The sequence below is a fragment of the Magallana gigas genome, chromosome 1 (assembly GCF_963853765.1).
Source record: "Magallana gigas chromosome 1, xbMagGiga1.1, whole genome shotgun sequence".
Taxonomy (NCBI): Eukaryota; Metazoa; Mollusca; class Bivalvia; order Ostreida; family Ostreidae; genus Magallana; species Magallana gigas.
Genome location: NC_088853.1, coordinates 39,131,745 through 39,145,336, shown reverse-complemented (window position 1 = coordinate 39,145,336; position 13,592 = coordinate 39,131,745). Strand labels below are relative to the sequence as shown.

At 33.4% G+C, this 13,592-nt stretch overlaps 1 protein-coding gene across 1 annotated transcript in view; it reads left to right on the top strand.

Annotated features, from left to right (window-relative positions):
• The first annotated feature begins 244 nt into the window (after positions 1-244).
• LOC136270167 (multiple epidermal growth factor-like domains protein 10) overlaps positions 245-13,592 on the top strand; it is a 59,899-nt gene continuing 46,551 nt past the window's right edge. Inside the window, exons 1-2 of the mRNA XM_066066862.1 lie at positions 245-386; positions 1,441-1,665. Coding sequence (XP_065922934.1) covers positions 317-386; positions 1,441-1,665 — 295 coding nt within the window. The 5' untranslated portion in view covers positions 245-316. The remainder of the gene's footprint in view (positions 387-1,440; positions 1,666-13,592) is intronic.

Genomic DNA, 13,592 nt, shown 5'->3' with positions numbered 1-13,592 from the left:
GAATTCTTAGACGACAGATTTTTTTTTTGCTTTGCATTATGTAGATGCACATTTTTTTTTTATTTAAAATAAATATGTATTAATTAGTTTAATTTTAAAATAGGTTGATTAGATCTTCTTTTTTTTAAATGTCAATTAATGTTCATGGTATGAGATTTGAAGAATATCTGAATTTCATCCTGATGATATGTATGGGCTCCATAGATATATTTTACTAAACATTTGTTTCCTGCTATAATTTCCTGTATTAAAGTGTCTACGGAATAGGAATCCCGGTCAGTTATTGTACATTGTAGTTGATTTTTAACTTCATTATATGCGTTTGCTTATAACAATGTTATTTGTGATTTTTTACATGAGACTTTTGGCGATTTCAAAGGCTTATGGTAAGATTACATACACATGATGTCAACTAACTTTGCAATAGTTTTGAATAAAAGTTTTCATAAAGAACTATATATGACATGAGTTAAATTTGGACTCCATAACTCGACATTTTTTAAGTGTTTCTGGTACAATAGATTGTTATGTTATATTTTAGAAATTTGATGTAAAATATATTTTTCACCTATTTATTTGATTTAATTACACGCACTGGCAGTATATGACGTCAAAAGTGACGCTATTTCTATAATTCAATCAAAATCAGTCCAAATTTGACATTTTTCTTATCTTTTTTATGGATGGGGAATATACAGCGCAAACTTCAACAAGGATTTTTGTTGTCACTTGTTAGCCTTAAGTATATACGTCTCTGTTTAAAATATTTTGTTTGTTCAAGCATACGCTCTATGTTTTCTGAAAGAGAAATTGCCTAAAATGCAAAAAGGGCGGGGAAAGATTTTCATTACGATTTCATATTTCTAAATTTTGGGCATTTGAATCAAAATGAATCTTAAAAAAACCCATCACATATATCTATATGTGTATGATGAAAACCACAACAAAAAATAAGTAAAATTATTTTGTTCATTTTAGAGGGCCATTTTAGGCCCATATCATATACAGTCCTTATATATAGTCCTTTCAATACTTTTATAAACCTATAGTATTCTAATCAAGACGGATATCTATCTATACTGCTTGTCGATTATATTTTTATAACCTTATTACATGTACATACATTTACATGTAACACTCAAAATGGATTTATGTACACTGTTTAAACAATATAACTGTCAGATTGAATTTTTAAAAAAAAATGTTGTTTATGTGAATTAAGACTTTGTATGATTTTCTGTTAATCTTTGAATGAATTGCATTTTATATAATTACAATTGGGACCAATACATAAAATTAACAATTTATTTGAGAAATCATATCAAAATATAAATCTTATTTATACCATATCTGATAATATATGTGTGATGTATGTGTATGATGTGTGCGTTGATATGTTATTATATGTGCAATATATATGTTCGTTGTGTTTGTTGACAGTTAACGTTGCCCTCAATAAACCAGCATACCAACAGTATCCATACATACCAGGTGACGACAGATATGACGCCAGTAACGCTGTGGACGGACGTAAATCTGATCTGAGCATGAATAGTGGTCAATGTGCTGTATCATGGTACGAACAAACCGCCACCTGGTGGGTGAACCTGACTAGGATCCACAGTATCCATCACATCACTATTTACTTCATGACGAACAATGACGGTATAGTCACAGTCATTATGTATATGGATATGATAGTCTCTGTGGTATAAACTGGCATCACGCATAATTATACGCTTTTTATTTACATGTTAACAATTTTGTTTTATCAGAATACTTAATCTTTAATCGATTTCCCCTGTTAGTTTGGAAGATGCAATACCGAAAAAATGTTGATTTTAATGTAATTGAAACTTGACAAAATTAAACTGTTCCAATGGCTGTAATGAACATGAATGATAAATGAAGCAAAAGCCAAATACATGAATAATTTTAAATTAAAATTACAGTTTAAGAGAATGTTAGATGATGAAACCAAGAGTTTGCTAAATTCACTTTATAGATACGATTGTTTATGTTTTAAAATAAGATGATATGCCAGGATTCTTTTGAGGTAAGATTTGCGGTTACAGGGAGATTACTCACATATGTTCATAGTGACGTAATACTAACTACCTTATACATGTATTATCTCACCTCAACTGAAAGCGCAAGTATGCTTTTCTGATCACTTTTGGTCTGTCGTATGTCTGTCTGTCCGTTTGTAAACTTTTCACATTGTCAACATCTTCTCTAGAACGACTGGGCCAATACAACTATTTTTGACACAAAACACTTTAATGCGTAGATGATTCAAAGTTGTGAAAAGGACCACGCCCTTCTACAAGGGAATCTAATTTCCAGAAATCTTATTCTCAAGTACCATTTGGCCAGCTGAAACTTATGTGGAAGCATCCTCAGATGGTGTTGATTCAAAGTTGTAAAATCATCACCTCTGGGGATAATGTTTGGATATAATGGGGGTCGCATTTTTACTGAAGAATATATACAAAAAAGTCTTTAAAAACGTCTTCTCAGACACAAAACAGCCAGGAAATCTATAACTTATTTGACAACATCCTATGGCAGTTAAAATTCAAAGTTGTGAAAATCAAGACCCCCAGAGGTAGGCTGGGTCACAATGGGGGATCAATTTTTTTTATATAGGTATATTACTACTGTAATGAAAAAAAAAAAACTGGGACTATTAAAAAACCCTGAAGAAACCCTGAGTGGCACTGAAAAAACCCTGAGAGACCCTGAGGTCGGCACTGAGAGTACTGATGAAACCCTGAGGGACCCTCAGGTTTGCACTGAGGGTACTAAGGAACAAAAGCCCTGAGGAACTCTGAGGTCGGCACTGAGGGTACTGAGGAAGCCCTGAGAGTCCTTAGGTCGGCACTGAGGGTACTGAGAAAACCCTGAGAGACCCTAAGGTCGGCACTTAATACAACACGTTTTTAAGATCTTTAATTATTTAACAATTGTGGTAATTATAAATAGAGACATAACTAACAATTCATTTATTTGTTATAAATATAGATTTTACTCAAGCAGTTGCATAGGATCAGACTTCATTTATACAGCATCTTTAATTAATTGTAAAGGAAAAATACAGAAACACAAAGGATAAGTATATATTTAGTCAGTCCGCGGGCTGACTAATAAGGTTCGGGTGAAGCTTTAATTTTGCTTGCGTAAAAGAAAAATCTGGGAAGTAATTAGAGAGTTTTTGTTAGAAAAACTTTGCAGAAGTTATGAAACTGGTCAGTTTCTAGGTCAAACTGCGCATCGATGTATTGGAAGACTGTCAAGGGAATCTTGAGTCGCACAGTCCGCGTATAAATTCCCGACTCTCTTTGTGAGATTGTAGAGGAAAATATATTGGTAGTTGTTTGCGACGAAGCCATGACATTCAGAGAGCTATGTTTGAAAAGTTACACTTTTTAAGTATTAAGTAGGTGTGCAGTCATATATTATATGTACACCGCGTCTCTCTTATCTTCATATCATCTTTTACAGTAATAACAGGAAGAGTGCAAACTAAATGTGCAACCACATATTTTTGTTATTCTGGAAACTTCACTTTAGTCCTATAATTGAAATTCCGCTGGTTGACTTTCTTGCTTTTTAAAAAGCTGACCGTGTCTGTACTTATTACATGTACATAGTACATGTATACTGGTTTAACATGTGAAATGCGAGAGGCTCCACCTTTTACTTAATTCATTTTTAAACAAAATTAATAAGGCCGTTAAGATTTAAGGTATTCTTCTAAAACATAATAAAGGTCGGCGGTAAAATGTAATGTTTTTAAAATAAATAATAATGTTCATTTTTATTCATTTAATTAATGATTTAAGTCGAGCTAACAGAACATATTTGACTGATGGGTATTATAATGCTTAGACAGTAAAATGATGTAAGGTTATATAAATCCATGTACATACTCTCTCTCTCTCTCTCTCTCTCTCTCTCTCTCTCTCTCTCTCTCTCTCTCTCCATTGGTAAGGAAAACGAAACAGAACACTACAATTAGAATTTCATTTACAAGCCCGAGCAAAATATGAAATAAACCGACTTTGATCGCTGTTCAAATTTCCTAAATAATTATATAATTGTAGTCCTTGTTCAAAAATCATAAACTTTACTATGATTTGATTTCCATGCAGAGGACCCGGGTGAAATCACTTTTTATTTAAACAAAAACAACCTAAACTCATTTGTTTTACGGTGCAATTCACCGCCGTTTACAGCTGTCACTCTGTCGCGTGTATAGTCTGAGCCTTGGTTGTTAGTTCCGAGGTTTTTCGTGATCCCAGACAAACAAAAGAATGGATTTTGTACTTGTACACAAAGGACACAGTACATCGTCTATCATACACAGTATTTTTTTTTATCATGGACTTCGAATCAGAAACAAGACAATCAATTATCAATAAATATTGAAATGCTTAATTTTTAAACACTGGCAATAATACCGCATGCTACATTTAGTAATAGATTGCTGTGAAAGTCTCCTGCAGTCATTTTGTACATATTTTTGAAGTGTTGACAACAGTGAGTGTGTAAATAGTACTTGATATTTAGTCCCTTTCCTTAATTCTAATTAAACAATCAGTGAAAAAATATGATAAATTGAAGCTCTTTCTCCTTTATCATCGTATGGTTTTTTAAGCAATTGCGAGGCATTAAAATGTCTTCTTATGAAATTTCAACCAATTTGATGTATATTTGCTGTGCCGCCTTCACGTCAAAATTCAATGTAAAGTCGTTGTCAGATTTCTATTGCCTGGTAAATATACCATATGTACCATATCCGTATTTCAACCCGAACATCAGTGAAACTTGATTAAAAGTTAGTCGCAAAAAATAGCAGAATGAACATATTTAACTTGATTTCTTTTATCATTAACTGCACAGGTGCTTGAGGACAGGATCGACTTCCCCCTTTCCCTTCCACCCCCTCCCCAGTATATAGACCCCCGGGCGTTTTTTTTTAATTTAATTATCCTTTTAGGACATAATCTAATTTATACATTCATTGTCCAAAAGTACCTAAAACAAACATTTTTTTTTTTTTAAATACACAGGACGAAAAACCACCTTTAAGCAAGTCCTTAAAGGTGGCTTAAAGGTGACTTAAAGGAGCTTAAAGGCTATACGACCTTTAAGCCGCCTTTAAGTCACCTTTAAGCAAGTGCTTATAGGTCCTTAATGTCCAAACTTCTTTAAGCCACCTTTAAGCATCTTTAAGTGGCATTTACGCTCTCTTTACACTGCCTTTACACTGTCTTTAAGTTCCCTTTAAGTCAATATTGATCAAGCTGAACAATAAACACATATATTAAATGCAAAAGCTCTTTTATAGAGATGGAAGGGGGTCATCCGAGTGATAATATAATTTCCAAGGAAGGGGGGGGGGTGTTCCAGGTGGTTTTAATCGTCGCTCCATTAAACACAGATCGCTATCATCAGCACCGCTCCGATGGACACAGATTGCCGTTATAAAATTCTTTATAATTTTTTGGGGGTTTCAAAATTATTGTAGGGATGAGCGCAGTCTCTGTATCTTAATATGTGCATAAAACTAATTATAGTATGTTTGTTTCCTATTATAAATTAATCGGTGAAATCTCTCTCTCTCTCTCTCTCTCTCTCTCTCTCTCTCTCTCTCTCTCTCTCTCTCTCTCTCTCTCAGTTCATCCGGTTATTAAACAAAATAGAGATAATGAACCAAAAATGCATGATTTAATTTGTTAATCGGTTTAAGGTTTGTATTTTTTTTTCAATTTTCATTATTTCTAACTCTAGATCTGCTAGATACATGTTAAAGATGAAAAGACTCTCAACTGCCTCTGTTATATCGGGCAAGATATTACTGCTTTGTTTGTCTAGACATAGTTTTGTTCGTTTGTGTATATCTAATTAGAGTCTATTGTTTGTACAACTTAAGAAAACCCCTGGAACTAACACAGAATATACAAGATATACACAACAGTTGTGTCGTGTGCCCAGGTGCATGTTTGTGTATATCTAATTAAAGTCTATTGTTTGTCCAACTTAAGAAAACCCCTGGAACTAACACAGAATATACAAGATATACACAACAGGTGTGTCGTGTGCCCAGGTGCACGTCAGGGTTTCTAAAGGCGTTGAATTTTAGTATGTACGAGTATACGATAAGTCTAGTGAATAAAAGTTAATTTACATTTGTAATTCATTTTCAAAGTATTATTTCCTAGCTCTGGGTTTCAAAGATGTTACGTCTACAAATTAACGATACATGTATGTAAGAGTAAAATATTGAGGCTAATTAATTAATGTACCGGTGATCATAAATAGGGGTTGATTATTTTAATATATGTATAAGGGTAAATATGTCAAATATACCCGGCCTGGCACATCATACAATTGTATGTACAAGTCATTTGCAATTTCCACATGCAGTAAATACGTCACGGTAATTGGTAATTTTGTTTGTTATAGAATTGATAGTTTATAAATCATGTACATACAATTACATGTAAATATTTAAACATATTGGAACGGCGCCACGATCATGAAAACCTGGAAATTGCGGGAAATTGAACAAATACCCTAATAGTATCAATGCATTTAATAAAAGAAATGATTTCATTTTCTTTCTTACATTTTTATAGCTATAAATAAGATGAACGTATATCTACTCGGTTTAAATTTATTAACTACATGTCAGAAAGCCTACTATAGTGAACCTAACGGTTTCCATTTAGGTATTTAATAATATATTTTTGTTCACTGAAGACCAAGTTCCGTATTTCATTCTAAATACATGCATGCATGTAATTTATAAATTAGATATAATTGATTGTTACAAACTGAATGGTTTGTCAAAATCTTTTCAAGTAAACACATTCAATACAATGATTCAATATCCACTGATATATAGGATATAAAAACGCTCGTGTATATGTAAGTTGCCGTGGCGCAGAGGATGTGTAGTGATGCTAGTAAACTAAGGGTCCCGGGTTCAATTCTCGCAGTGGTCGTTTTTTTTTTTGTTTTTTTTCATTTTTCTTTCTAGAACAAAAACCGTTTTAATACCATTTCTTTCATAAAGTTAATACATTTTGTTGGAAATTAAGCACAACATTGAATTAAAAATTTTTTAATGGCTTAAAGGTGGCTTAAAGGTAGCTTAAAGGTGGCTTAAAGGTGGCTTAAAGAAGTTTGGACATTAAGGACCTATAAGTTGTCCTTAAAGGTGGCTTAAAGGTGACTTAAAGATAGTCTTTAAGCTGCCTTTAAGCCATCTTTACGCTTTCTTTAAGCCACCTTTAAGCAATACATATAGCTTAAAGGTAGCTTAAAGGTGGCTTAAAGATCGTCTTTAAGCTACCTTTAAACACCTTTAAGCTATCTTTAAGGAGGACTTAAAGATGGTCATTCATCCTGTGATAAGACCCTCTACATGTATAATACAAGAAGGTTGTTAACTTAGTCTGCCAGCCAAGAGGCACTGCCGATGAATATTTGTTGAAATGTACTATCAAACTGCATCTACGAGTAAAAAGGGTGACCTCATATCGTAGCCTGGTAATTCCCTACATTTAATATCTGCATGCCATGCCCGTGTAAATACATTTATTAGGCAAATGGGACAATTTTCAACGACAATTTGCAAGTTTTGAACCGATCCATCTTGAGCGAACGGAAGTGAGGGTTTATCGCAAGAAAGATAACTCCGAGAGATTTACGAAATTGCATGGCGAACCCGAACAATTCATTAGAACTATGTTTATGTTCATGTTTATTCACCAATCAAGGGCCCTCGGGGGGCATATGCATTATAACAATAAAACAACATGATTATAACAAATAATGGATGACATATATAATTATTATACTTTCATATTAAGTACTGAAATCTGATTGGTTAAGACGCAATTTATAATCCGTTCTATTACTTTCAGCGTTAGCAACACACTTGGCAACGGGTAACATAACGAATTGTTACATGCGCGTAAATGATGTGCGTACGGTTCGCCGTAGAATTCAAGTCATTTCAATAGAAAAGCAGTTAAGTTTTCTTTAAAATTGACATTCAGTATAATAAAATAAACAGTGCCTGTTTGGGAGGATAACAGTTGAAATCGACACCCGTCAAAAACCATAGTCAACCTCCGTTTTGCGTCGGTTTACAATGGTTTTCTCGGGGTGTCAATTTCAACTGTTACCCTCCCAAACTGGCACTACTTACATAATATTGTACTGTAAAGTAAGCATAGTAAACTACAATGCATGCATTGGGAGGTACATTTGATATAACACACATCAAGTTGTCATACACATATGCAAGGGTATACATTGATGAATTCTAATCAGGCCGCGAAGAACTGAAAACTTTTTTATCGTATTTGGTACTGGACAATCTAAAAGAAGGCACTCATACTAAATGTATTACAATGGAAGACATATAAGAGAAAATTAAAAAAAATATATATGTTACGAGTTATCTTTCTTGCGATAAACCATTACTTCCGTTGGTTCTAGATGGACGAAGTTAGCAACCTTCTTGTATTATTTGTACAGAGGGTCTGTATTTTTTTAAAATGTTTATTTTATGTAATTTTGGGCAATGGATGAATAAATAAAATTAGAAATATGTCATAAAAGGATAATTTAATAAAAAAAGAAAAGAAAATTAAAGCCCCGGGGGTCTATATATCTATATACTGGAGAGGGTGGAAGGGCAGGGGGGGGGGCGATCCCTTCCTCAAGCACCTGTGATTAACTGTAAGTCTACGGACACTTAAAAAGTGGATGTTTAAGTCTTTCAGTCTCCGATTTCATGCCTGCGCCGGGTATCCCGACCACTCCTTTGTAAACAAGATTTTAAATATTTTCTTTAATTACTTGTTGGGGTATCTTTATATTTGTAACTTTATAATGTTTATGCCAATTTTCACCAAAATTCGTCACTAATTAAGGGAAATATTCGAGTTTTCTCAATAATTTCCGAACAACCCTCGTATATCTTGTATATTCTATTTTAGTTCCAGTGTTTTTCTGATCATTGCCAAAGAAAAGAATTAACAATTGATATACACAACGGTTTTAGTAGAAGTTATATGCAGCGTTAAAGAAAAACAGTATTGTGGAAGTTCTATTTTAATCAGATGTCAAATTGAAATAACTGTTATTATTTAAAGAGGTTCGATCCTCTTATTTTGGGTAGCCATTTTGGGTCACCTCTAGTCTGGAAATTCTGTGTCATATATGAATTCTACTTGTAAATTCCTTTTTTACAATGCCAACTATACTATATCGAATAAAATAGTGAAGGAAAAATTCCATATTTAGAAAGTGTAGTAAGGGACTATATTTTGTGGCGAAAGGTTTTCAAGAATAAAATGAACATTTTTCATAACTCAGTTGTTTTAGAGTACCGTAATTTTAACTTTCTTTTTTCCGTGCAGACCAAATTTTCAGATAGTTTATGCATTGGGATATCTTCTTTTTGTTTCAAAAAACATATTTCAACAATATTTCAATATTTCTATCGACATAAATTGGCATGTTAAAGTGATACTTCATAAAAGTAAAGAAAAAATCAACTCCAATTTTCCCCTAAAATTAGCTTATTTCATGCCATATCTCAAAATTTACATTATAGACACATACTTTTGGTTTTAGTTTCTGAATATTTAAGTTTCTTTTGACAAGTCTGTCATAATTTGAGAAAAGGTTTGAGACTTTTAAATTATTTAATTGCATGTTGAATCGTTTATGAATAAAAATAGTATATTTTTAGTGCAAAAAGGTCAAAATATCAATAAGGTGAAGAAATTGCAAACTTTTTCATTATGATAATTTTAATTTTATTAATTCTAAATAATGTAAATTTGTATTTGATACTATGGTTCATTTCGATAAAGAATTATAGAGGGAAAAGCGATTTATGTGCAATTTGCACTTTCAGTGCAGAAAGGTCATATTAGATATACAGTAGCAGCGAAAGGAGCATATAGACCCCAAAATTTTGTTTTGAATTTTGGTTTAGATATGTGTGTAGATGTTAAAAGAATACTTTAGAAAAAAACTTATAGACTTTTGATCGCAGGATCCAACATCCTTAAATTACTTATTTCTTTTTATGCATGATTATTGTAGAAAAAAAAAGTTGTAGTTTTAACAAAAAATGAAGCGTTTTGTTTGAAAATAAAACCTTAATATAATCAAACAATATAATAAGGCTCATACCCAAACATGATTTCTTTTTCTTACTTTATCTCAGAGTTGCTAAAAAGAAATTTTAACAAAATAAAAATATAAATGATCATTATAAAAATTAATTTTATCGTTTATAATTTTCTTTTCATCGAATAATTTAGATCGTTTTTCTACTAAAAGTGACCTCAGGGTCTCTTAGGGTTTCTTCAGTACCCTCAGTGCCAACCTCATGGTCTCTCAGGGCTTCCTTAGTACCCTCAGTGCAAACCTCATGGTCCCTTAGTACCTTGAGTGGAGACATCATGGTCTCTCATGGTATTCCTCAGTACCTTCAGTGCAGACATCATAGTCTATCAGGGTTTCCCCAGTACCCTCAATAAATGCCATTCGGGGTTTCATCGGGTTTTTTTTTATACTCTCAGATTTTTTTTATTACAGTAGTGTAATATGTTTTACGGTGTGACCGTTGGGGCGAGCGCAGAAGGAACCACACATCTGTCAGCATTGTTAAATGCAACCCGTGGACTTGCCCTAACCAAAAAACTTTGGCTTTGTCTCGAAAACTTTTACCACCGCAAGGAACCCGAAATTATCAAACTTTTATTCCAATGGCCCCTTCCTAGTCTTATACACTTAAACAAACTACCACTGAGCATTAATAAAATGTTAAACAGACTTACATTGTATTAAAATATTTTGATAAACACAACGCCGTTTTTTTATGTAGATACAATTATGTTTTATCTTTTTTTTACCTTTTAATAATGATCATTAAAATCAGTAAAAATAAATTTTGTTTGTTATTTCTCATTTTGTTCCTTGTTGTAACCCGTGTTTTAATTATTTTTCTCAGTGACATTAATTTTGTTTTAAATCTTTTTAATTTTTGTACGCTATATAAGCGTTGTAGACATGTGCCCTCACCCCTTTCTTAGTGTGTGATATCCAATATTATTTGACCACATATGCAACTATATAACAAATACATGTACCGGTAGATATTTTAACAGTTTAATTCTTTTCATTTATCTATTCATTACAAAATGACGTGGCTGCACGTAGATCTAATAACGATTAGACTTTTCTTTCTTAATAATTTTTTGTCGTGCACCTACCTAACGTATGCATATATGATTGGATCAATATGACAATAAATTTAGCATGGAACTTGCATGTGTATTTACTAAGCAAAAAAAAAAATCATCGAAACAAAACTTATCAGCCAAAGAGTCACCGTTAACACTGCATCTTCGCTAGCCAAGGCTGACGATCCACGGTGTTTCTCTATTCTATGGATCGTCACCCTCCATCTTCTTCGCTAGCCAAGGCTGACGATCCACGGTGTTTCTCTATTCTATGAATAGAGAAACACCGTGGATCGTCACCCTTGGCTAGCGAAGATGTTAACACTGATACTGAGTACTTCCTACATGATCCAGTACATATGCTTGATCCACCTCTAAATGTATCGCGGGAAATTAAAACGCGAGATCTTTGTGACGTCATAGTTAACATTCTTTTGCGCTCGACAGTTTTCGTAAATTGTCGGACAAATTCGGAGAAGGAAATGACGTCATATGTCAGCAAAAGTTCAGTCTTTTTACGTAAGCTTATGTGTTGTTTACTGTAATGTTTTTAGAAGGAATTTTTTTATTGTTAAATGGAAATGATGTACGCGATGTAGAGGTAAGAATTTTCCGTAGAAACACTTTCTGTTCCACCATGTTGCTATGCACCGCAAAGGATCACTGGGATAGTAGAATGTTTTCACGTGGCCTCATAAAACTTTCTTTGAACAATGTGCAGATTTCAACTCGAATTTCCTCCGTTCGTACACGTTGTCTATGGAGCTCGCTACGCGAGCGGCGCTTCGCGCCGCCTCGCTGCGCTCGCTATAAAGAATTAATATTTTAAAGATCTTCGTCTCAAAAAGCAATCAACCAAGAAAACCGAAGCTTATGCGGAAGCATCTTCAGGTAGTGTAGATTTAAAATTGTAAAAATAATTACCCTCGGAAGTAGGGTGGGACTACAATGATGGGTTGAAATTTTACATAGGAATATTAAAGAAAACAGTCTTTAAATATCTTTTTCTCAGACACATATCTGCCAGGAAAGCTGAAAAATAAGTGGAAGCATCCTTAGGTAGTGTATATCAAAATGTGTGAAAATCATGCCCCGGGGGTAAGAAAGGGCAAAAATGGTGGGGGGGTGTGGATATTTTTATATAGGAATATATATATATATAAAGTCTTTAGAAAACCTTCCAATCAGCCAGGAAAGTTGTAACTTGTGTGGAAGCATCCCCAGGTAGTGTTGATGATGTAATGTTGTAAAACTCATGAGCCCTGGGGGTAGGGTGTGGCCAAGATGAATGTTTAATTTTTACATAGGAATATATTAATTAAACAATTTGAAATCTAAACGAAAATCTTCTTTTTTGGCTAAACAAGCTGAAAGTTAAGTGGAAGCATCCTCAGGTAGTGTAGATTCCAAGTTGTGAAAATCATGATCCCTGGGGGTTTCGATGGAAACACAGCGTGTGGGGAGGGTGCCAATTTTTATCTAGGAATTATTAAAAATCTTATTCTAAAAAAAAACATTTACATAGAAAAGCTGTAACTTTCGTAAAAACAGCCTCAGATAGTGTAGATTTAAATTTATTAAAATCAAAATTTTAAGGAGAAGGGTGGTGCCACATTTGGGATCCAATTGTACAAGGACAATATTTTAATTATTCTAAAAAAATAAAATGTTATCACATATGGTTTTACTTATATGCAAGGATTTTGACACATTGCTGATTCTTTAAAATTGATTAGACTCTAGCCCTTGGACGATTCTTGGGCCTCACAAGGGGTTCACAAATTGATGTATGTTTATATCTCATATACAAACACTTCTTTAGGATCTTTTCTAGCACTGCAATGCTTATCAACATGCGTCATGACAATAAAATCATCTGGTTATAAACGGGACGTGACTATAAACATAAGAATACACTAGACACGATCTCGTTGCGAGCAACGAGGAGGTCTTCCGTTCGATTTTTAGAATGAAATATGACATCATCGACTTTGATTTTCGACAGCAAACATGTTATGGAAAAGGAGTGAAGTACTAATGCTTTATTGTATTGTTTTTGTATAAGTTCTCTTGCTTTTTTAACCTAATCTAGCTTTAATAACCTTTCACAAAATGGCTCTCATTATAGGGCTATAGAAAAAAGATTTTAGAGCTCTTTGATCCCCTAATTTAAGGGGTAAGTCCCTTTTTCTTGGATTCAAATGAAAGGACATTTAATTCTGAACACATTTTGTCAGCAAGTGCTTAGAAAATTTTTGGCCGCTAAAAACCCTTAATTACGTAACACATGATAAAATCATTACATTGCTT